Source organism: Caretta caretta, chromosome 1 (assembly GCF_965140235.1).
Source record: "Caretta caretta isolate rCarCar2 chromosome 1, rCarCar1.hap1, whole genome shotgun sequence".
NCBI lineage: Eukaryota > Metazoa > Chordata > Testudines > Cheloniidae > Caretta > Caretta caretta.
The window spans coordinates 54,581,698-54,608,202 of NC_134206.1; the positions used below are offsets into that span (position 1 = coordinate 54,581,698).

At 38.8% G+C, this 26,505-nt stretch overlaps 1 protein-coding gene across 1 annotated transcript in view; it reads left to right on the forward strand.

Annotated features, from left to right (window-relative positions):
- The window catches only part of FREM2 (FRAS1 related extracellular matrix 2), a 216,361-nt gene that overhangs the window by 111,388 nt on the left and 78,468 nt on the right, over positions 1-26,505 (forward strand). Inside the window, exons 4-6 of the mRNA XM_048848460.2 lie at positions 493-723; positions 5,064-5,189; positions 8,827-9,078. Of these exons, the coding sequence (XP_048704417.2) occupies positions 493-723; positions 5,064-5,189; positions 8,827-9,078 (609 nt within the window). The remainder of the gene's footprint in view (positions 1-492; positions 724-5,063; positions 5,190-8,826; positions 9,079-26,505) is intronic.

Sequence of the window (26,505 nt, forward strand, 5' to 3'; positions counted from 1 at the left end):
ACAAAAACAAAAAGTTATTTTAAACAACTATGTAACTGAAATGTCCTGGGGTAGTAAAGCTGACATTTAGCCTGGAAAGTATTGAATTTACCAGCAGTTGGTTTTGATTTGGGTGACAGTAGCCAACCTTGGTTAATCTGTGTTTACCTGTGCTGGATGTTCCAACTCAAATTCTGAAACAGAGTAACAGGGTTACGTTGGGTGGCTCCTATGTATTTCTGAAGATTTACCCAACAGCCTAAACCCTGCAGATACCCTCTGTTGGGAAAAGTGTATATTTTCTAAACTATTATTTGGTAATGGGAAATCAGTAATTATTATAGTTCAAACAGGAGTTAATTCAGGGAAGTTCTATGGCCTGTGTCATATGGAGGTTAGGTCACTAGATCATAACAATGGTTCCTACTCACCTGGAAATCTATGAATCTGTGAATGACAGAAAAATAGAATTGATCTGTTGTTAATGGTCCTATTTTCTGTTTTTCTCAACAGGTATTAGCACTAAAGATGGAACTGCTGAGAGGGATAAAGACTTCAAAGGAAAAGCCCAGAAGCAGGTGCAATTCAATCCTGGCCAAACCTTAGCTACCTGGAGAGTGCGGATTTTGAGTGATGGTGAACATGAGCAGTCTGAGACCTTCCAAATTGTGCTTTCTGAGCCTGTCATGGCTGTCCTAGAGTTTCCCGAAGTGGCTACAGTGGAAATTATTGACCCAGGAGATGGTAAAGACATTTCAAAAATGTTATTCTGAATCTGTAGACGCAGCTGCAGAGAAAACTGTAAGAAAGGACTGGTAAAGTGATTCCTTCAATATTATATTTTTGAGGACAGATTTAGGTATCATCTTGATGTTTTGTCAGAGGTCACATTCAGCTTTGTAGTTCCTGAGAACCTAATGAATGTGGTGTGTTTTTGTGTGTAATATATTTTTTCATGTCTTTACCCTCGTTTATTAGTTCTGCATTGTTTTATTGTGGACTTAATAGAGCTGCTTTTGAGGCTCATAGTCTTCCTAAACCTTTTAGGGTACCCTTTCCAATCAAAATCCATGCTCTCAGTAGTGCTCATGTGCTAGTAGGCATCTGCCTGCCTTGTAAGGTCAGGCAAAAAAACCTTAAACCTTCTTCAAAGGTAGAATTAGTGGAGTGCACAAAGGAAATCAGCTTAGAGAAGTAGAGAAAAAACTCTGCTTTGTTGTTCAATATACTTAAAAAGTGTAACCTGATGATGTTGATTTTATCTCATGTATATTTACCTTATACTAAACAGTGAAATAATTTACACACCAACAGTGGCCTCCAAAATAGTTCTAAATTCAGAAACCACTTTCATTACCCCAGAATTAAGTAAATCACTCACGATTTCATTAGCTGAATGCGTGACTCTACCAAATCATGCTGATTAGCTCAGAAGACATCTCCTATTTCCTCTAATAATATTTCCAGCTAACGCAAGTTGCTCAGAGTTTAGTTAATGTTCGCAAATCCCTTTAAATATGTAAAGTGCTATATTAGGTATATCTGGTTTCAGTTTACATGGTAAGCTCTTTGGGTGCTACTGTAGCTTCTTCTTCATCATAATAAGCAATTAGGCATTATTGAGCCAAATTCTAGCCCAAGCTGTTCCTTCAGCACAGAGGCTTCAACATGATGTGCCTGCAACCCTGTTTCTCTGAAACAACATTTGCCTTCTGACTTCAGGGCTGGTGTTCCTATGGGAGTGAGAAATACCTCTCTAGAGCTGAATTACAGTAGGGGAGATTGACTGGGGTGCATGGACCAAGATAAGCCTTCCTGGCTGATGCTCCTCAGCAAAACATACTATTTTCCCTGTTCCTCCTCCCCACCCAATCACACATGGAGTAAGGGATGGTCAAGCCCCTTCAGTGACACTTGAGCCTCCCAAATAATATAAAGATCTGCTCCATTTCCTCTTCCCTCCCAACTTCAGAAGTTCTGCACAGGTTGCTGCTGCCCGAGCAGGGATTTATGGGAGAGAAATAGCATTAGGGGTGAATGTACAACTGGTTTATTTTCAGGGATACATTTGACAGCTGAGGTGTCAACAATAGATAAAACGATAGTTGAATGTAGGTGAGGAGAGAAGCGATAACAAAAGCATGTGCTGGAGTAGCAGCCCTACTAACATTTGGAGGTTTTGCTTTTGAACTGCATCCAGACACTTGAAACAAGTGGTCATGGTCACAGAAAGATGTCAGTAAGGAATCTTGAGAGAAGCAAAGGCTGGAACAGCCTGTTTTCTATGGTTCTTTTCAAATTAACGCTTGAAGGTGGCTGGGCAAGAAAAAATGTGTCCAGCAAATCTTTTTCATTTGCTAGTTTCAGATTTAGAATATATCAAACCTGGGGGTTATCTTGCATTCCTATTTAGTTACAGAGGGCAGCACTGTTTGTAGATCAAGTTCAAAATTAAATACAGTATGTTGAGGACATGGAAATGACTAAGCATGCAGTTCCTATAATCACCAATGGGCGCTCTAGCAGGGTTGTGTGTGGTCCTTAATCAGTGCCAGCCCTCAAGATTTCATATGGTAAGAGGGGGAACCTGGGACTGGTTTGGCAACTGGAGGGTGCGGGGGGAAAGGGTTGGTCTCTCAATTCATCTTTCAAAATGTTGGTGGATTGTGTGTACAGGTGATGACAGGAGTCAGTGTTAAAACTCCCATTTACTGAAGTGGTTCAGAATTAGGCACTAAATAATGAGACCCTGCTGAAAGATGAGCCAGGCCTTAATAAGTGCGAAGTACTGTTGTGTTACAACAGGAAGGTTTTGAATAAAGAAGAATTTTCATATGCTAATTCTAGAGAATATAAACTCAGTCAGCCATGAGCCTTAGGCAGCTATCATAACACGGAAACACATAGGCCATTTTCCCAAAGATTTTTGCGACCTCCACATGTAAGATTTGTTAATTTGTTGTGTGCGATTTTAAACAGTATAGTTACATAGTCATGCAAAGACAGGATGCACAAAACGTATTGCATCTTTAACATTTTTTCCATAGGATAGAATTTTTCTGCATTAATTTATTTCCACAGAAAAAGAGAAATAAATTCTTTAAAGATTAAGCTGGTATTACTTTAAAACTAAAAGGTTGATATTTTTCCATGGTCTTTTTTGTCTTTCTGAAATAATGAAAGTTAACAGATCTTATCAAACCAGAATTACAGCATTTTCATAGCAGTCTTTTAACCTTCTCTCATGCCAGCAGCATTTTCCAATTGCAGAAAATGCGTAGTGGAACATCCTTTCAAATAAATCACATTACACTTTCAGGAAATTGCTTACAAAAAATTCTGAAATAACCAAATAATTGGCTTTGAATAGTCATCTAAGTTATACAGAATCATTACAGCAGTTGGATTTTAAAATATGGAGGTTGGTTGGTTGGTTTGTTTGTTTGTTTTACCCTCTATGTTAAAGTAACCTTGGTAAATTACAGATAATCTTTGTTTAAATTGTATGGGTGGATGGATACTCTGTATCCACAACTATCTATTTCTCTTAAGTTTCTGATGGACATAAGAAAATAGAATCTGAAATCCAAAGGCACCATAAAAGCCAATGGCCTTTATAGGAATATAGAATAACTAGAAGTTTTTATTTTCAGATTGTGCAGTATTTTATTTGCTTTGTCTGAAAAATAGGACCTGACATTCTTACGCTTGATGTTTTTAAGAATTCTGCAGAAGTAGAGAATGCTAAAATAACTTTCAAACCTAGTGGTGAATTTTTTCCATCTTCCCTTCTGGCACCCAAAAGGAAATAGCTAGCTTTAATTAACAGAAGATACGTTCCCAGCCAAAAGAGCAAAACTGGTTACAAGAAAAAAATATGCCTGCAGCACTTATTTAGATAAGAAAAAGGAATTCCAGAGAACATGAAAGAGACGTCTTATTTTTTTATATATGTAAGCCTAAAGAGATAATGGACATGCCCAAATCCTAAATGTTTTACAGGCTTTTCTGTGAGTTCACACTAATGGCCAGTTTTCTTTTGAAGTCTATGTTTTGGTTACACTGTTTCAGAAAAATCAAACAAAGAACAAAATTAGGGATCACTCGTCGGCTGGTATATTTATAACTTCTTATAAAATCAAATTATTATCATCTTTATATTATAGCACCACATGCTAACCACTGTACAGAGAACAAAAAGATGATCCCTGTACTAAGGAGAATACTACTTCGTATAGTGTAGAGTCAAAGTGAAAGTCACAAAGGACCCAGTCCTGCATCTTAAGCACCCCAGTTGCCAAAGGACTCCAACACATGTTTTGTGTGTGCAAAATGAGCAAGAATGGTCTTAACAAACTTCTGTCAGAGAGGAGGATACTGAAATGATTGTGTGATCCTCAGTGGTGAACCTTTCCTGGCTAACAACTAGTAATAATAATAGTCTAGAAATACTAAAAGAACTTGGATAGAATTCTGGATGCCCATTGGAGGACCAGTCCTTCAAACCCTTACTGACAGGTGTAATGGTAAATCATGTGATTTGTCCCATTACAGTGATTAAATCCCAGGAAGTGGAACTACTAATCAGTAAGTGCTTAACAGTGGTTCTCAAACCGTGGGGCGGGACCCCAAAGTGGGTTGCAGCCCTGTTCTAATGGGGTCGCCAGGGCTGGCATTAGAATTGCTGGGGCCAGAGGCTGAAGCCAAAGCCTGAGCTCCACGACCCAGGACTGAAGCTGAGGCTTTTGGGTTTGGACTTTGCCCCTCTCCTCCCTCACCCCTACCCAGGGTGGCGGGGCTCAGATGAGCTCAGACTTCGGTCCCCCTCCTGGGGTCGTATAGTAATTTTTGTTGTCAGAAGGGGGTCACGGTGCAATGAAGTTTGAGAACCCTTTCCTTAGAGCATCTGGCCTTGGTTCTGGCTTTCTTTTTGGCTGCAAAATTTCACATAACATTTCACTATACCATTGAGAAATGAGTATTTTGTTACATTGAATTTATGGGAGGGGGGAACTTCTGGCTATTTCTCCTGTGACTCTTTGAGTATATAAAATAACACAAATAAATATGTGTGATTTCTGCAGAATCAACCGTTTTTATTCCTCAATCCACATACACAATTGAAGAAGACATTGGGGAACTGTTCATTCCTGTCAGAAGAAGTGGAGATGTCAGCCAGGAATTGATGGTGATCTGCTATACACAGCAAGGTAACAGAATCTAGATTAAGTGAAAATAATAACCAAGGCTAAAATAATTATTATTTCTGTCGCAGAATATACAAATAATTCCCAGCACTGGTAATTATTTTCTGCTTGTATAGTTTCTATGTCAATTGGTAGTGCTATTCCTCTTCACTTTATTTCTTAAACTGTTCTGTGTGTTGTTAAATAGATGCTGTGTTCCATTATAGAAATAGTTGCAGTTCATTGATCGATATTCCTTGCCTATTTCACAGGGTCTTGTGTACAGTACCTAATGTCTGGAAGTAATGTCAGTTATGTTTTTTGAGATCCTCCAGATGAAAGATTCTCTACAGGTAGTATGATAGTAGACGTAGTCTTTCCATTTGACTTCATTAAACAGTGACAAGCTTTTAAAAAATGTTGTTTGAGCTGATAGAGCTTTCAAGATACAGCTGTGCTTAGCATAGCTAAGTGCATAGTTTTTATGACAGAGAGAAATATATTTTGGCTTTTTTTCTTGAGTATTACAGGTTTCCTCTTCTTTTTAGTGAGAAATTCTAGTATTTATAGAAACACCACAGAATGCCAATAAAGCAGCAGAACCACTATGGTTCTGCCTCAAAGAGGCCTGAGGTCTGGAGAGGCTGTGCTACAAAGCTGAGCTCCAGGAAGGTTTCTTTATTGATGTTTGTAAAGAAACAATTGGATGGAAACCTCTTTAGAAATAAAAATAGTACTTATTATTATTCTTGTTTCTGCTAACCACCCCTCTGTTAAGCCTTTTGTGCGCTTATTTTGGCTAGCTGTTCTTCTTCCCTTCTAAACTAGATTTGTAAACAGTAGTCTCCTATTTGGTATCTGCAAATTATTTTCAGGGATCATATGTTCACTTTGATACTCAGTGGTTTGAGCATTGGCCTGCTAAACCCAGGGTTGTGAGTTCAATCCTTGAGAGGGCCATTTAGGGATCTGGGGTAAAAATTGGGGGTTGGTCCTGCTTTAAGCAGGGGGTTGGACTAGATGACCTCCTGAGGTCCCTTCCAACCCTGATATTCTATGATTCTATGATACCTAAATAACATAATGTTTGAAACTCAGGTCAGTAGACAGTTAAATTATCTATATTACAGCAGCAAATAATTGCAGGTCCAATGTAGAGCCCAGAGTTGTTTGCATCTGCAAAATAATGAGCACGAAATAGGATGTGTAATTTAGGGCCTTTGTATATAGGCGTCTCTTTTTATTTTATTTTTTTATTTTTTCCCTGACTAGAACTGTCCCATGTTTTTCCATCAAAATGATTTTCAACAGAAAATGTGGTTTCTGCACCAAAAGTTTTCAGTTTTCTGTTGGGAAAATTAAAATGAAATATTTCATTTTAGGTTAGATTGCCCTGAATCGAAATACTTAGGTTAGTGGAACTGAATCAAAATGTTTCATTGTGGCTCTGTTTGAAAAGGTGAGCTGCTGCAGTGCATTGTGGGATATGTTGTTCGGATGATTTATGCATCTGTTCTGCCCTCAGGGCTGGGCTCCTTGGCCAGACTACATTTCTCCTCTGTGATGTACCGTGGTCTCTCCTCTAACTGAACCACCGTGGTGCATCGTGAGAGATGTATTTCAACCAGGGAGCTCATCCCATAGGGAGGAACAGGAGAATGAGGCACCAGGCAGCTCATCTTAATACAAGTCAATGCTGAACTGAGCTGTAATGAAACATCTTGGTTTAGGAATGTCAAAATGTTTTGTTTTGTTCAAAATTGTCAAAACAAAATGGTTCAGCATTTCTGAATCCATTTTTTAAAACTTTTAATTTTATGAAAACTTTCAAAATTTCAACATTTTGTCCTGAATTGGAATAAAAATAAACATTGGAAGAATTTCCCAAGGGACAGAAGTTCCAGCTTTCAATCAGCTCTAATTCTGAAACTGGTGAGACCTTTGATGAAAGCTACTTGGTTAATTTTTTGCTTGTAAAACCTGAGTGGTTAGCTTTTCGACCGCATTTTTCACCTCATGATGTAGTTTCTTTACACTATGTTGAGGTATTTGATGTTAAAGCCTGTAGCTGAGCACATTATAAAATGCTTTTTCAGTACAATTATAGCGCATAAGCTTAAAACTTTTCTCACTCACTCAACTGCCTGGCTCTTGCAAACCCAAGAATAATTACATATGGCTCAGCATAGCTGAAAGGTTGGAGATCACCAAATTAAAGGCACAGAAATGGAGTGGTGTTTTGAGATACTCACTTATCAAAAGAAATCTGGGTAGTAGGAAAGATTAATGCTTTTTGTAGATGACCTTGGATGCATAGTTGTCAAGCTGGGAGAATTAAGTTAAGTGTATCTGCAGCTTGTAATGAAATCCTGAAAGCAGGACACACACTGCAACAGTGCTGGTTACCTAAGTATGCCTTTTCCCCTTATTATTGTTAAATATATGTACATTTACCAAGTTCACCTCTTTCAAGTACAATACAATCTGCTGACTTTTAAAACAGAATATTTGCGAAAAGCCGTAACACCTTGAAAAACATTTTCTTCTTAACCAAAAGTTTCTGGGCTATGTTGTGCCCTTGAACTGTGCACAACTCCCAGTGATTGACATGTTAAAGTGACATGTTAAATTGCGCTGATTAAAACCTCTCTCTTTTGTGTAACGCCTTATTTATTGGCAGAAATGTGTAATATTTTGTAAATACATTTGTGGAATAGTTTCTCAGCAGTTGTACTGGTTATTCCATGCAAAGTTAGGTGGCCAAATGTTGAGTTGAATTTTAATCTTTTTCACAACATTGGTATGTGGATATTACAGCAGTTTCCTATCTGGAAATTCCAAAGAGATATAGTTAGTGCACACTTGTTTGGGAATGAAAACAAAGAGTGCCGGAATTTGGTTCTAAAAGGATAACTGGAGAGGATTAATGCAGGGCTATCTCAGCAGTGACTTTATAACATTTTTCAGATGAGAGAAATTGTTATATTTTATCAGTTCTGTATCATGGGCTTCTTCAGTCTTGCCAGCAAACAGAAAAAAACAGAGAAATGAAAACTATTGTTCCTTGTGCTCATTAAAACAAATAGAGTTTGCATTAGTTGCCATTAGGACAGTTTTAAGACCATCTTCTCACACAGAACATAGTCCAGTTCAAAAAAATCTCATTTGAGCTCACTGATTTGTCATTAGTCAACTTGTTCTGCTATTAAGAATTGTTTATTTTGTACATCATAATAATACCAATGTAGTATTATGGTAAATACTAAAAAACAAACAAATTCTGTAAGAGATAGCAACCCTCATGCTTCACGGCTTCGCTCTGCCTTTGACTATTGGGAAAATTAGAAGGAAACTTTCCGTGGGACAGGCGATCTCCTAACTGCCTATTTCACTGTTTCTTAACACCTTTCTCAGACTCAGCTGATACTGGCATCTCTTGGAGAAAGAATACTAGATCTACCATTGGCCTGATCCAATATGGCAACTCCAGTGTTTCTTTGTACATGCATTTAATGGATACTTGTACATACTTTGCAATGGATGCATCTTATCAGTCTAAAAATAAATAGGAATAAAAATGGAAAGCTAAAGAGAATAAAATTCAACCTTAGTAAGGGATTCTTTAAAATATTACAGGTGCTTATTTACTTCTGTCTCACAGGAACAGCAACTGGTACTGTCCCAATGTCTGTGCTGTCCTACTCAGATTACATATCCAGGCCCGAGGACCATAACAGCATTCTCCGCTTTGACAAAGATGAACGAGAGAAAATGTGCCGTATTGTCATCATAGATGATTCCCTGTATGAAGAAGCTGAGACATTTGATGTTCTGCTGAGCATGCCGATGGGTGGAAGAATTGGTTCGGAATTCCCAGGGACTCAGGTTACTATTGTGCCTGACAAAGACGATGGTAAGACTTAATTTATCAAGATGGTATTACCAGTGAGGGACAGAAATGGCATATAATATGGCCCTTCAATCATGATGTAAGATCTGGGTTTACTGGATTTCCTCTCTCCCTCACTTGATACAAATGCATGATCATGGCCTTCAGAAGTTTTGAAAGCATAATTAGGGGGATAGTGATTTTTTTTAAAATCACTATCCCCCTAATTAAAAGTCAGTATTGCTATTTTAAACTTCAAGAACATGCAATCATTGTAAAATTAGCTGAGTATTGGAAGCTCACCTTTCCACTCTGACAGATTTCACGATTTCTGGAGGGTGTGATCTGGGAGGTCACACCGAATGGAAATCGATGATGAAATCGATGATGTTTGTTATCCACGTTCCTTACTCTTTTTAGTTAAGCAAAGGCTGCTGCCTCCTGATAATCCAGAAGAGTCTAGTTCTTGTTACAAAATATGAATACAATCCGTTGACAAATCTGATGTCAGAATAATGTTCATATTTTGTATCAGGAGACCAACACAATTAGATGCTTTGTTTCTGGCCGGAGTGACCCATGGCTCTGATGTATTGCTTTGAAAGGAGCAGAACTTTGTTGATGGGCTAGAGATCTGTGGCAGGAGAGGTGTAGGGCTGGGGAGGGGGTGGGGAAAAATATTGTATTCTCTCCTAGAGAATGCACACTAAAGCTAATGCTGCCTGAGGCAGCAGCATCTTTTGTGCAATCTCCGTAGCAGTAGAAAGGAGTCCCAGGTAGCATATTACAGGTAACAGTCCCAGTCCTTTAACGGACTCTGCCCTGAGCTCAGTGAGTTTTAGGGGCTTGCGTGGGTCGAAAGCCTTTTTCTCACTCAGGAGGATTGTTCTCCTGGAAATTCTGTGAAAGGAATATTGTGGGGTTCTCTAATTTCCAGTAGAATGCTTTTTCCTGTCAGGCTGTGATCTGGCCTGCAGTTAGATCATTGTGTCTACTAGAATTCTTTGAGGGAGTTAACAAGCATGTGGACAAGGGAGATCCAGTGGATATAGTGTACTTAGATTTTCAGAAAGCCTTTGACAAGGTCCCTCACCAAAGGCTCTTAAACAAAGTAAGCAGTCATGGGATAAGAGGGAAGGTCCTCTCATGGACTAGTAACTGGTTAAAAGATCAGAAACAAAGGGTAGGAATACATGGTCAGTTTTCAGATTGGAGAGAAGTAAATAGTGGTGTCCCCCAGGGGTCTGTACTGGGAACAGTACTATTCAATATATTCATAAATGATCTGAAAAAGGGTAAACAGTGAGGTGGCAAAATTCTCAGAAGATACAAAACTACTCAAGATAGGTAAGTGCCAAGCAGACTACAGAAGTACAAAGGGCTCTCGCAAAACTGGGAGTCATTGTGGATAGTTCTCTGAAAACATCCACTCAGTGTGCAGCGGCAGTTAAAAAAAAAAAGCTAACAGAATGTTGGGAATCATTAAGAAAGGGATAGATAATAAGACAGAAAATATCATATCTATCTAAATCCATGGTATGTTCACATCTTGAATACTGCATGAAGATGTGGTCGCCCCATCTCAAAAAGGATATATTGGAATTAGAAAAGGTTCAGAAAAGGATAACAAAAATGATTAGGGGTATGGAACGGCTGCTGTATGAGGAGAGATTATTAAGACAGGGACTTTTCAGTTTGGAAAAGAGATGACTAAGGGGGGATATAATTGAGGTCTATAAAATCATGACTAGTGTGAAGAAAGTAAATAAGGGAATGTTATTTACTCCTTCTCATAACACAAGAACTAGGAGTTCACCAAATGAAATTAATAGGCAGCAGGTTTAAATCAAACAAAAGGAAGTATTTCTTCACACAATGCACAGTCAGCCTGTGGAACTCTTTGCCAGAGGATGTTGTGAAGGCTGAGACTATAATGGTTCAAAAAGAATTAGATAAATTAATAGAGGATAGGTCCTTAAACGGCTATTAGCCAGGATGGGCAGGGATGCAACCCTATGTTCTGGGTGTCTCTAGGCTCTGATTGCCAGATGCTGGGACTGGACAACAGGGGATGTATCACTTGATTATCTGTTCTGTTCATTTCCTCTGAAGCACCTGGCTTTGGCCACTGTCAGAAGACAGGATACTTCTTTGGTCTGATGCAATATGTCAGTTCTTATGTTCTTATGTCTCATAGAGGCCGATATGAAAAAATGTATCCTTACCACACAGTACAGTGCATGCCCTGTGTAAAGCTGATTTCAGAATATTATGGGCACAGTAGTTTTTCAGTACTTAAGAATATAACTAGTTACCTGTTAAAAAGCTGAAAATTGATATCCCTCCTAATTACACTATAAGTACCCAGTCTGCCTGGAATTTGTAACATGTGACCCTGTGACGTGACAGAGGTGATTTTGTTTTCTGTATGGAAGGTTTGAGGTAATCAACTGCAACATTCATGAGCTATGGCAGTTTGAAATATCCAGGAATTGTGCTTCTTGCAAAGTTTCTCAGAGTTTATTAGTCATGTCATATTTCAAACACAGGCTGACATAGAATGTTCATAATTAGCTTACTTCACTGCCCTCAGCAAACACTGGTATATTGGAGCATATTTGTAAGTTTAATTAGTTAATTTTTGAGATATTTGATGTTTTGGGGGGAATTTTACTGAGTTCATAAACTTCTCAGCCATTTCTGACAGAATAATGTTAGGACCTGTAGTTTGCAGGCTTATTAAAGACTGAACACAAACCAGCTGCGTACATGGGCTATAAGATGTGCAGACGTCTTAAAATTTGAAAAGAAAGCCACAGGTATCCCCCGCAGAAGTTACTGGACATGCAAACTCACCTGGAGGTTCAACGCACGGACTTCAGTGAAATCTCCACCAGTGCTTCTGAGAACTGTGTTTAGCATTTATCCCACTGAGTGAAAATGTTTAGAATAATAGTCACTCATTTTGTTAGGTGCAGTTGCAGCTTATGCACACACTTTAACACAGTACCCATATGGTATCTGTTATTACCATCAGGATGTCTTTGAGTAGGTAGCTAAGGCGGTAAACTGATCAATAGTAACATAGCCCAGAAAAACTAAGATCAAGTTACCTTACATAATGGCCATGCACCAAAGATGGAATTAAAAAGAAAAATCTTTACGCTAATGTCAGTAGTAGGAAACGTTACAGCAAAAGCAGTTTGCTTCCTGTACCATCTCAGCTTTAACTGTAGTGTTCACTGCATTAATGAACGCTATTGCCTCAATCCTGCCAACACTTGCACACATGAGTAGCTTTACCCACAAGTAGTCTCACTGAGTACACTTATTCACATGCAAAAGGGTTGAAAGGGTGTGGGTGTTATATTTCTAATGTGAAGTAATGGAACATTCTGTATTGGCTGGAAAAAGAAAAACAGTAGCTGTTTTGGCTGTTAAAAGGTAAATTTTCTTTTTAGGTACAAGTGTTCCTAGACACATCCCAATTTATCTGTCACAGCCTAATATGTTGCATCTGGTATATCTGAAATATTTTGTAGGCCATCCCACACAGAGGTAGCTGTGCAGTGCTTTCTGTGTCAGTGAAACTTCTCCCAGAAGAAATTCAAGTGCTTTTAAAAAGCTGCTGACAATTCATTTAGCACGTCACTCTTCTGTTTAGAGTTTGAAAAAATCTGAATGCACTATAAAGAAGTATACTAGAGGGATCAATTCAGAAGTATAATGCTTTTTGGTTTTGTCTAACTTGATAGTGTCCTTATTTAATATTTTGTAGGTCACCTGAGAAGTCAATATTTTGGAAAGTAGCATAAAATGATCAGTAGAATTTAAGAAGCATTCATTCTTTATTATTGTGTATGCTGCACAAAATTCCTGGTAATTGTGTTCAGTCCTTTGATTTGTTAAAAATTTGCCACATGAAAGAAATAGCATTTTCATTGGCTTTGTAATATTATAAATATACTTGTATCTAAAACATCTCTCCAATGGAAGAGTTAAGGTTGTGACACATTTATAGTAACCTATCAAGTGCAGAAACATTATCATACTAAATCCTGAGTCCCATTACTGCACATCTGTAGGGGATATGGAGCTATATTATTATTCTTGTTTGTTTGTTAATGGGATTTACACTTAGGTAACAGAGATTCTTTGGCCAAATGTAACAGCCTGTCATTTTGTGCTGATTTCCCAAAACACTGTGACTGGATTAACATCATGCATCAGTGTCTGGAGGTCATAAACCACAAACAGGAAAGGTCAAAGTTTAATAATTCTACATCAGGTCTTTCATAAGGAAGTCAAGTCAGCACTAGAAACTTTTTGCCTATATCCACTGGCATTCAGTGCAAGTTAATTAGGAAACATTCATCTTCAAAACCTTTGATCAGTTTCTTTTCTTTCTGGTATAAACCCATGGGATTTAAACTAAAATAGTTGAGTTTGAATATAATAATGACAATTGATAAACCAAGAATAATTGAAAAGACTCACCTCAAGCTTTATGGTGAACCCAAGAAAGACTAAGTGTAATAAACCCCTCAGGGAATACAGTATTTAAATGTGGCTTATGTGCAGTTAAACTGTGTGGTCGGAACAAAAATTTGTAAAGAAGTAATTCTAAATGAGACAAGTACTGGTGTATTACAGGCTGAGGAAATATGGTTTTAAAATCTACAGTGCTGTGGGGATATTTTTACTTTGAAACTGAGTTTCCCTAATACAGCACAAACTTGAGGATAGAAAAGGGGCAAAAAAAATCAACCAAAGGAACACCAGACCAGGTCCTCATCAGGGGGTTGGACTAGATGACCTCCTGAGGTCCCTTCCAACCCTGATATTCTATGATTCTATGATGTAAATAGCATTTGGAATTGTTTGTTTCAATGTTACATATGCTACCACAATTGAAATGTTAAATAATAACATGGATCTGTTTGCATCAGAGATTAAGGTTACAAAACATAACATGCAGAAGGAAGTACAGTAGGTGAAGAAACCTACAGAAAGAGTATTTACATATGGTCATTTCAGCTTGCAATTCCAAAGTTATAAACACTTGACTATGTGAAACTCTTCTGGGAGTAAAGGGAACCAAGCCTTTCTACCTTTGGCAGAACCCCCCTCTCTCCTCCCTACCACTAAAAACAACAGAATAATTTTCAGTGAATTTATCTATATATAGATATGGATATAGATATACACACACTCTCCATGATCATATTTCTGAAATTTTAAACATTGAACTAAATATCTGAAAGATGTTTCTTTAATACAGAAGTAGATAGCTGGTAATCAACTGCAGAAAGAAAACATTTTATTATTTATGATCCTGTAAGGGACTTACCCCAAGGCTTAAGGTATTTAAAGTCTGAAAGAATCAAAAGCTCTGTCTAAAATTTCAGGATATTCTGACATCTGAATGGAAAAATCATGTCCTTGGGCTGCATTTGTACAGTTGCAGCGCTTTTAATAGCCAGTCTGTTTAAAGGGTACTAAGATCTAACTCTGAATGCAACTTTTAAGTAACAAAGGTGGCAATGCTTTGAAAATAAATTCAGGTTTTAGAATGTCTGAAGGGTGTACAGTAAGATAGAATTTAGGTGCATTTTAAACATTGCCTGGTTAGTGCTTGTAAGGGGGAGCACAAATACCATGAATACGAGCAGCTCTCTGCAGCATTCTGGGGTGACTTTTGATAGTACTGTGGTTAGTACTGAGAATAATCTTGTCAGCCTCTGGTGCTGAGTAGGGGATCTTCCCACTGAGTTCTGTACTTAAATTCTCTTGTTTCTGATAGGGATTGATTGCACAGGGGAACGGGTACGTTAAAGAAGGCACAATGCCCACTCTGATGTCCACTGATCCTGGTCCGCTTGTGAGAAAAGTGGAGGTGGTATTATTAAGACAGACAACAAAGCAGTTAAAATTGATGGAAAACCTTAATATTAAAGCAGTCTGAAACCAGAAATGTTGAGCCAGATCCAAAGCCAACTAAAGTCAGTGGAATTCTTTGGGCTTTGGATCAAGCCTCAAATTGGCAGTCTCAACCATCTGGAAATATATTGTCATCTCAGAATACTACTGTGAAGTCTTTCATCTCTGTAGGATAGTTAGAATTTTAATAAACAATATCATTTAGGAAATGAGGGAGGCAGAAAATAACCAGTGACGGACACAAAGGTCAACAGGCTGTATCAGGTAAATTAAAGAAAATGGAGTCTGTGCCATTACTTTAAAGTTACTGGATAGTTTAGAGTTGTGAAAACCTTAGCCAAGGTAAGGAGGAATATTTACTGGATATCTATTTAGGAATAATATAAGCCGAATGTAGAACATTTTTGCAGGAAATGGGATGATTGCTTTCAGAAAGGGAGATCCCAGAAACAACAACAGTGGTGTGTGCGGTGATTACATAGTATGTTACCAGACATGCCAAACCCACGAAAAAAACACAGAAATTGGGCTTGTTTTTGGCTTAATTGGCTTGTTGGCTCGGTTTTGGTTTGTAACTTATTGCTTGTTTGGCTTGTAGCTTGTTGCTTCTTTTTTTTTTTGATCGGCTCCAAGTAAGGAGAGACAAGGGGAGAGAGAGTCAGGGGTGCACAGCGGGCCCACCACAGACCCAGGCTGCACACCAGGGGGATCTAGTCACATAGAGCATTGGGATTTTTAGGGATTGGCTTGTTTTGGCCTTATTTTAAAATGGGATTAGCTTGATTTGTGGCTTATTTTGAAAGTCGGGGTGCTTATTTACTGCGTGAAGGTTGGCAACTATGTATGTTACAAAGTGGCTTAAAATTTTCCAACTAAAAGAAGCAAGAACCAACTTCTTCTGGTCAGAGAGACAGGCTTTTGAGCTATACAGAGCTCTGCTTTGGGTCTGGAAATGTACTCTGTGTATCATAATTAAATACAAGACGGAACAGATTGTTTAGCCTAAGTAGTTAACATATATTTTAAGAGATTAATTAGGTGAAGTGGTCTGTTAACACCTCTACAGTCAAAGACAAAAAGAGCAGCTAAGTGGGTTAGAGATGGTTGTAATAAACCAAGAGGCGGATTAAGTTTTCATGGGGCCCTCTGCCAGAGCAAGTGGTAGGCCGCACATCTTCCATCTGTGGCCCCAACCATGCCCCCACACCGTTCTTCCCCTTCCCCTTGCTGTCCCACCCCTGTTCCACCCACTTCCCACCCCATTCTACCTCCCCACTGCAGCCCCAAGACTGGAGAAGCTCTGCACCCCCCTCCCACTAGGGCCTCAGGGCTGTAGCAGAGAATGAGAGCTCCCCCAGCCCTGAGGCCCTGGCAGGGAGCCAGACATGGGTGATGGGTATAATAGGCCAGGGAAGGCTCAGCCTCCCCGGTGCTGCCGTGGGTGCCAGAACCCCAGTTGCGGGGTTTGGTGGGGGAAGTTTTGCTTTATTATGCCCCATGCGGGTTCCAGGGCAGATGATGAGGCAGTATTTGCTTCTCAGTTTCCCAGGTTCATCAATAATCTCCCTGGACTCCAGAGAGATTACTGATGAACCTAGGAAGCTGAGTAGCAAATACCACCTCCTCAGCCACCCCAGAACCTGCATGGGGCATATCAAAAGCTTCTTCGGGACAAGAGTGAGACTCTTTTCCCCCCCGGGTGGCGTGGGATCTAGGGAAGTGAGGCACTCTTGCAGCTGGCCTGGGGCTCCTCTGGGCCGTGAGGTGTAAATGTGTTAGGATCCATTGGTACCATAAAAATATAAGATATTATAAATTAATAAACCGACCCCAGAATAAACAAAAATTGAAAAATTGTATTCACCATTGCTAACAATAAATATTTTGTTTAACATGAGCTTGCATTTAATACATTCATTTTCACTCGTGAAATATTATTTTTGTTCACTAAAAGATCATTTCACCATCTTCACTCAGCCAACTGAATAATCAGGCTTAGCAATATTCTTTAGACACAGAAATTGTACTTGTATGAAATGTTTAGTCATCTAATAAACAAACTGATTCAACATTTCTCTGAATAAAAAAAGTAAGTGGCCACTAAAAAGTCCAAACAAACAGTTTCTGCATTAAATACAGCAGATGTTAAATTTTCCCATAAAATAACCATATTGGAACAATTTGCACTGAATAATCACTAACCCAGTGATATGTAGACTTATTGTCTTAACCGTCTACCCAGTTGCTTTTCATCTGCATATAAGCAAGTAAATCAGTTAGGTAAATAGAACAGCATAAAGAGATTGTATCAGAATTTACAATCCAGTGCCACTGGTAATGAATAATGTATAATCTTGCTCCCAAACGCCCTGTATTAAAAACCACGGGCCAGATACTGCCCTCACTTATTCTCATGGAATCCTCTGCAGGGAGATCCAGGGGTATAATTTAGCCACACTTTTTCATGAACCACTTTACAGTCAAGTATAATTTTTACCATGGTTAAATTCTACCCTAGGAAATGCAGATGTATCTGCCATTGAAGTCAGTGAAGGTTGTGTATGCTCATATAAGGGCAGGATTGGCTCACAGTGTTTAAAGAGAATGGTAGTTTACAACAAAAAAGCATATTTTAGACTGCATGCTGTCCTTTTAAAATAGATTCTTACTTCTGTATACTTCTGTTCAGAGCACTGTGAGAATGCACAGCTCATGTACAATTAAAGAGAAGCTCAGGCTAAGTTCTGTTGCCACACTTCTACACCCAGCTGAACACCTCAGATTGCTCAGGTGAAAAGGAGAGGAGAATTTGGCCCAAGGTCATTGCCTCAGTGAGCTTTAAGTCTGAGTCAGACAAATATGATATAGAGGAGCAATGCCCACACAAACAGATATGGAGACGTTGTTTGCAAGAACATCAGGGAAGAAAGGCCAGGCATGAAGACTGGGTTCAGAGGCGCACTAATGATCACTTAATGCAATGATCTGATTTTACTATATTTCTCTCTGGATGCCAATGCACTCAGTTTAAAACCAACAGTTGCAGCACCTGGGGATTGAACTAAATAGTGTTATGTTGTTGTAAAAATGGATTTTGTGCCAATATCAAACTCTTGGGTGGTCATCATGTTTAGAATCTGAAAGTGAACAGCAGTGATGAATAAAATGGTAGAGCACAGCAAAAAGGAGAATGTTTGTGAGAGGCTTTCTTCGGTTTAAGTTGTTGGGGAGGTTATCATCTCCCCAGGTGTTCTTTTTTTCTTCCCAAGTACTTAGTGCTGCCAAGAGAGCACACTGCCTCTCTGCAGGACATACAAACACTCTTCTTGCCTTATTAGAATTGCTGAAAAAAACATACTGTTCACAGCAGGAAGGGCGTTCAACAGATTTGTTCCACTTCACTTACATAAGGCTGGCAAGCAGCCATTCAGACTCCTCCTGTGGAACCCCTGTTAAACATTTCAGCACCATTACTGGGGAGGGGAAGGCCAGAGGCTTATATCACAGCATGGTTTTCAGTTTATTTAGCTTGTCAAAGAAAATGACCACATTAGCCTTCACACCATCCCTTGTAGGGGAGAGCAGTTCTGCCCCATTTTACAGATAGGTAAACTGAGAGATGGAGAGATTCAGTGAGTTGGTCACAGTAACACAGCAAGCCAGTGGCAGGGTTAGGAACAGAACCCAACTTTCCTGGGTCTTCTAGTATTCTACCGGAACCACTAGCTGGCACTCACTCTGCAAGCAGTTAAACTGTAAATATCCCTAGAGGAAGCATACAGATTAAGCCGATAACTCTTTGTCCTACCTTGAGTGGACATAGGGTGACCAGACTTCCCTATAAAATCGGGACCACTTTCCCCATGTGTCCCGATCTTTTCCCTGTTAAATCTGGTCACCCTAAGTGGACATGAAGAATAATTGATCCCCATCCTCTTTGTAACAGCCCTTAATATAGTTGAAGACTGTTATTAGATTCCCCCCTCAGTCTTATTTTCTCAAGACTGAACATGCTTTTTTTTTACCTTTTCTCATAGGTTAGATTTTCTAAACTTATCATCTTTGTTGCTTTTCTCTGGACTCTTTACAATTTGTCCAGATATTTCTTAAAGTGTGGTGCCCAAAACTGGACACAGTACTCTCAAATACAACACATCTGTTAATATTCTCCAGAATGATATTTGCTTTTTTTTTTTTTTTTTTGCAACAGCATCACATTGCTGACTCGTATTAAATTTGTGAACAACTATAACCCCCAGATCCCTTTCTGCAGTACTACTGCCTAGCCAGTTATTCCTCACTTTGTAGCAGTGCATTTGAGTTTTTCTTCATAAGTGCCCTACTTTGCACTTGCCCTTCTTAAATAAAACCCATTAACTAAATTTCAGTACAATATTCTGGACCGGATCATCAGTTGATGCACATTGGCCTAGCCCCATTGATTTCAGTGGAGTTATGCCAATTCACACTGACTAAGGGTTGGCCCTCTTATTTTAGTACCTGATTTGGATAATTCATTGGCTGAGAGAGAAAATCAGGCCCTATGTGTCTATACTATGTGAATGCAAAAATGCCCAAGTAATTGCACTATTAATTTGTGCATTCAGTTATTGTTATGCCTATGCAAATACACCTGGCATGTGCAGTCAGGCAGTCACAGAATCAGCCCCATATTTTCTGGGCTGAACTACTCACTCCATACTCCTAGCATCATAAGCAGAAGAAAATACACCTATATTTCCTATTTAAAGTCTCCCTTTTCAATATTGTTGGCTCTTTCCAAACACATAATGAACTTTAAAAATAAGTCCCAACCCCCTTTTCCACTGAAAATTCTTTAGATGTCCAGGTCATTCTGTCAGATACAGTTCTTCTGTTTAGATGCTATAAAAATACAGACCAAAAGCTACTTTCTACATTCTACATTGACTCCCATCTAATTCCATTGACTGGTGTGGAGCTACACAGGGGGTAAGGCAATCAGAATTTGGCTCCTAATCAGAGCCATTCTTAACCATTTTACTTTTGTTTGTTAGTTTCAGTTATTCTAGTGCTTGTGAAAGCCATTGGAATGACTCCATCCTCCCTAGGGTTTGACAACAGCTCAATGAAATCTTACAGTCAATGATATCAAAGGCTGCTGGCAGTTAAAAGAATTTGTGCTGTCAATGTATCTTCATGCTTGGCTAAGAGGAGATCAGCCAGTGCATTTTCTGTACCAAACCCAGTCCTATGCCCTGATTGGCTTGAGTCATGGTAATCTGTGGACTCGAGAAGCTGTCTGAGCTGCCCCAAGTGCCTCTTTCTCAGTGACTTTCCACTAAAAAGGAAGGGGGAGATACTGGTTGATAGTTAACAAGATGAACAACTTATTTTGTTTTGAGCATTGGCCTTTCAGTAGCTTTTTTGAGAATAACTCTCACCCATAAAGAAGCATTAATTGTGTCTGTGGAGAACAGCAGTGGAGTCAGCCCTTACCCACTAGGAGAGATTAATACGAGTGGGACTTTTCAGCTTGGAAAAGGGAAGACTAAGGGGGGCTATGATGGAGGTCTATAAAATTATGACTGGTGTAGAGAAAGTAAATAAGGAAGTGTTATTTACTCCTCGTAACACAAGAACTAGGGGCCACCAAATGAAATGAATAGGCAGCAGGTTTAAAACAAACAAAAGGAAGTATTTTTTCACACAACGCACAGTCAACCTGTGGAACTCCTTGCTAGAGGATGTTGTGAAGGCCAAGACTATAACAGGGTTCAAAAAAAGATCTAGACAAATTCATAGAGGATAGGTCCATCAATGGCTATTACCCAGGATCGGCAGGGATGGTGTCCCTAGCCTCTGTTTGCCAGGAACTGGGAATGGGCAACGGGATGGATCACTTGATTACCTGTTCTGTTCTTTCCCTCTGGGGCACCTGGCATTGGCTACTGGACCTTTGGTCTGACCCAGTATGGTCGTTCTTATCTTCTGGACAAACACTGTCCTACACATTTCTTGTGTCCCTTTTGTATGCAAAATATCTATGTAGTCCCTACCCTTTCTCCAGTCTTTAGCAGATGGCCAAACTGAAAACTGATCAAGGCAAAAAATGGAAGGCTGCCAATTTATCACACATTCCTTACCCCAGGGTTCTTCACTAATACTTTATTATTAGAAGCATTAGCCATCTTCACCATGAGTGAAACAGAATGCTCCATTTATAATAGAAGAGTTGATAAATTAGGAAGTCACTCTTGGCTGTGTTGCAGCAATAAATTAACATCATATCTCACACTGGAGGGTATCATAGAGACAACTGGGCCTAGTTGGAATTTGCTTTTCTTACAGCACCTGTTACTGTCAGTGGTTTCATATGTAGATAGATTTTCTTTTTCTTGTCCGTGATTTTATATATAGCAAAAACTTTTTAAAATTGGTCCCTTCCAGAGATAGATTTTGAATAGATGCTTCTGGATACTCCACATTACTTTTGTTACCCTAACAGCAAATACAGAAATACTCACCAACAAGCATATCACAGGAGATGCTGACCTATACAGAATCGGCGCCTCTAACTAAATTTGGCAGAGTTAAAACTGATTGCTAGTTCTGCTATGCGATGTTATTTGCAGGACTGATGGATCACTGTGATATCAGAGAGCTCACTGAGGTGCATGCCATGCTGAGAATCCTCTGTCTTTAGGTGCAGTCCTAAATATACGGTCGGCCCTGTTGATATTTCAACTTGTTCCTTTTTGAGGTCATCTTCAAAATCTCTGGGGTCCAGTTAATAAATAGTTATGCAGGGCATCTGGATGCCTACAATTTTCTCTATAATTCTCCAAATCATCTTGTGTGTCTTGCAACTCCTTATGTTGATACTCTGCCATTTTATTGATTATTGATATCTGAAATATGGGCTTCAGCTGATTGAATGCTATTAATATTGCTCTGGATATTTGCTGTCTGTTGCTTGACACGCTTTGTTATTTTTCTCAACTTATCACCCAAAGAATCAGCAAGTTTTTTCTGTGATTTTGTCCGTGATGAGTTTTAAATATTAATAACAGGTTCTCCAGTGCAGAAGATGTGACGCTCCCTATTTCATCACCAGAGAGCGTGTCACTGTGTCACATCTTGCTTTTTCATATATTTTTGAACTTTTCCTACTGCTGGTTAATCCTTCCAATAAGATTGTAGGGGTACTGTGCAAAACAGCATGTGTCTTTTAAAACAAAACTGTGTGTTTTGCTTAATTGGAGCTCTAATAAGACCTAGTCTCTTGGACTACGCATTCTTCCTCTAAAGATCTAATTACCATCTCATTTTGTGCATTAGGGTAGCTGTTAAGCCACAGCCTATGATGCCAAAATGCTTGGGGGGAACAGATGAAAGAGTGTTTAAAGTGGTACAAAGTGTGTTCCCCATCATGCCAGCTCAGCTCCACTGTGTGGTATGGAAAGGGTGGGGAGGACGTGAGACCATTGTCCTGCCCTCGCCCTGATTCCTTTGCTAAGTGCAAGCAGTAACTGCTGGAATGGCTGACTGGCTCCTATAAGGAGGTGCAGGAAAGCAGAAGGTTTCTTGGATTCCCTTCTTCCCTCCTTGCCTCCCACAGCGAACACACACACGTGGGGTGGGCCAGCCATAATCTGATCCTATCTCAGGGAATCTCTAAAACAGTGTGTCATGCGAGTTAAACAAACATAGTATGCTATGGTAGGACCGTGCATAGTAGCGAGCGCTGTTAGCTGAACACTGAACAGGCAGAAATTGGAGAGAGAAGTGTGACAACATGCTTGTTGGGCTCCATTACAGTTCGGTGAAGATGCCTTCAGTCTAGAAAAGCACTTGTCTCCATACAGGAGAAAGAACAGACTTCACTATTTTTTAACAAAATATTGAACAAAATCATGAGTTGGTTCAAGATATATGATAAATACTGTGATGGGGCGATGCATTTTACTCAGCTAGTGTCAGTAGCAAAAGTCACCTGGAAGACATAATGTTTATATTTCTCCATCATTATTCACTGTCAACTTCCTGTTCTCGAAGTCATTCATCAAAAAAAAAAAAAAAAGTTTTCCTGCCTCATAAATTGTTCTTTGAAGAAACTTAGCAGTTTCTACTATGTTTAAGAGATAATTATATTTTTAAAAATTAAATGTGAAATAAATAAGGTGACCATGATAAGATTCTTCTGATTGTTCCAAGCTAATAATATTCATGTAGAGAGTAGGCTCAGAAGATGAATAATCCTGTTTTAGGTTTTATAGCAGCAAATACTCAGTTTTGCTCTAGTTACAGTTGAATTCAAACGGCTTTTATTACAAAAACACTTCTCACATTTTCTGCAAGTATTTGCTTTTATGCAGAGTCAGTCAGAATTTACTGAGAGAAATCAGTCTTATCCATCAGGGCTCTAGGAATTCTTCTCTACCCTGCTCTCACTTTGCATATTCCAAAGAACAACAAACACAAGCTGGTGCATTTACTTAAAAACCTTTATACAAGCACTTGTTTATAAGTAATGGTGTGTCAGTGAAAATGTGTTTGCTTCCCTTGTTTTCCTTCTGAGGCCTGCCAGTAAAGAAGTTTGAAAACGTAAGGGGAAAGAAGTACTTTCCCGTTCCAGAGAAAAAGGTCCCTGGTAGTACCATATCACCAGGTGAGGAAACCCTTGTTCACCAGAGTGACTTTGATAGTGAAATCCTAGAGATCGAGTCAGATAGACACCATAGTGAGTCAGGTGGATGTTACAAGATATAGATGACAAAGCAGAAGCATTCAGAATACATAGTCCTGATTTGTTTATTGTGTTTGTTGCTTTGTTTGTTTATTTTTGCTTTTGTTCATTGTTGTTACTAACCCCATTTAGGAAGAACAACATTCAAATTTTCCAGGCCATTTTCACTGAACCTCTTTGCCTTTGCAAATGCACTTGCCTCCTTCGAATCCCTGCTAATGGCTAACCTCTGCTGCAAAGCACACAAAAAGTGAACTAATTACTATATGAAACTAAAACTAACCTAAAAATAGAAAAGCTTTTTAAAATGTACACCTACTGAGTCTCTGCTTGGTCTTATTTATAAAACTCTGTCCAAATCTACCCTACCCACTCTTGTTTGTACTCAATCCCACTTATTTCTTGTCTAAATCCTAGTTTGTGAGCTACTTGAGGTAGGGGCCTGCTTGACTATGTGTTCTGTGAGGCTCCTAGTATGCTTTTGTACTACTAATAAATCTGCCCCATGTATTTGTCTCACTTTTTCAGCAGCTTCTTGAGGATTTTGCTGTAGTTGCTAATTTCTGTGCTGTTTCTGTTAAAGGCATCAGTTTTTGCTTCCTGTTCATTCTTTTAAAAATGATAAAAAGATTCTGAACTCATTTAATATACTTTAGGAGGTGCAGCTCAAAGGAAAGTAATGCACAGTGTCAGATGGTGGCTGGAGGCAATCCCATCCTGTGCAGGTGTGTCCCCAAATCCCACGTGTGTGTTTATTCATGGAGTGCTGCCTAATATTTTTTATTTAAATGTTAAAGGAAATAACTCTTCAGATAAGTGAATGGTTAAATGTTAATCCACTTATAAACAGAAAGAAGCCTCTAAAATCCATATAGAACTATAAACAATTGCCGTGGGCAAAATGAACTTCAGCAGTCAAAACTAATGGTGTCACAGCCTTTCTGGACTACCGGGGGGTAAATTCTATTCTGAAGATGGGTAAGACTGGTGCGGAGCACCCTCTTGCAGGATTAAGGAAACTCTGTTGCAGGGGTCGTCAACCTTTCAGAAGTGGTGTGCCGAGTCTTCATTTATTCACTCTAATTTAAGGTTTTGCGTGCCTATAATACATTTTAACGTTTTTAGAAGGTGTCTTTCTATAAGTCTATAATATATAACTAAACTATTGTATGTAAAGTAAATAAGGTTTTTTAAATGTTTAAGAAGCTTCATTTGAAATTAAATTAAAATGCAGAGCCCCCCAGATCGGTGGCCAGGACCCGGGCAGTGTGAGTGCCACTGAAAATCAGGTCACGTGCTGCCTTTGGCATGCATGCCATAGGTTGCCTACCCCTGCTCTATTGCCATCAGGGTTGGTCCACCAGGATTTGTCTAACCAAGTCTGTTGCACTTTTAATAAAGCAAAGCTTACTGTCTGATCTTGCAGCACCTCTGCACCAACCTCAGCACTCTAATTTCCCAGCTATGCAGAGACTGGATGCATGTCATATTTGACATGAATGTTAGAACACTCTGAATTGACATGTTGCCTGTGTAGCTTTCTTTATTGTTGATATGTTGGGTGCAAATAATTTGTGTAGCACTCAAAATGCGTGCTTTGCTTTTATTGGGTTCAGAGCAGCACGAGCAATTAGGAAGACCAAGAATGCATACACTTTAATGTAAAGGATAAGGTAGTAAAACAAAGATCTTCATGTATGTAGTAGTATACATCATAAATCACTTAAAACTAGATTTTATATGACATGTTTTGAAGTGGGTTTTAGCCCACGAAAGCTTATGCCCAAATAAATTTGTTAGTCTGTAAGGTGCCACAAGACTCCTCATTGTTTTTACTGATTCAGACTAACGCAACGACCATTCTGAAACATGTTTATTTATAGCATTCATTAGGTCCTATTCCCAGCAAATCAGCCCAATTAATGTATACAACTACCTTTGTAGTTCACAAAATTCTGTGTATATTTCTTAAAAGATAGAATTGAAATCTATAAATTAATGCAGCCTTTAAGATTAAGTTTGCACTTTTACGTACGATACTGAATAATCTTTATTTTTTTTAAAAAAAAGCACTGTAAGGTAGAGGAGAGATGTGAGCTACGGGAGACAAATGTAAATGCTGATATTATTTGCTTGAGATACTATATGTGGAATTTTAACTGCAGCTAGTAATTTTGATTGCAAGATTAATTAATTTTTTTATTGTGAAAGTTATGACAACAATGCTGAGATGACTAAACTGTTAAGATTGCAGCATATGCAGTTGGAAAGTAATCAGTTTTGACCACATCAAATGAAAAACCATTGGCATTTTCACAAGGGGTATCCAGTCCAGAATTGTGCTCTGCATGTAATCTTGACCCCTGCTTCTATACCACTCAATAACAAAAAAATGACTTGGCAAATTAAATTCAGTGTACTAACTGTAAGCTCAGTCACTTGTGTAATTTCAAGTAAGTGCAAATAGCTGTGTAATGGTGCTACCTACTTTCAAATGTAAAAGTACTTCTTGCTACTGTAAACTTTCTTTAGTGAACATAGATTTCTTTTTAAACTTTTTATTTTTGTCCTTATTAACATACATGAACTGAGAAACTATAATTATTTAAATTATATAGATGTTTATCCTTATTAACATTAGTCTAATAAATTCACATTTCCACACAAGTATCATAAAATCTTAGTAAACAATTTCCACCTGCTAATTCCACCCTGTTTAGCCTGCAAAGAAACAAGAGGGCCTCAAGCCTGTAGTCAGAAACAACATGAATATCAATTTAAAA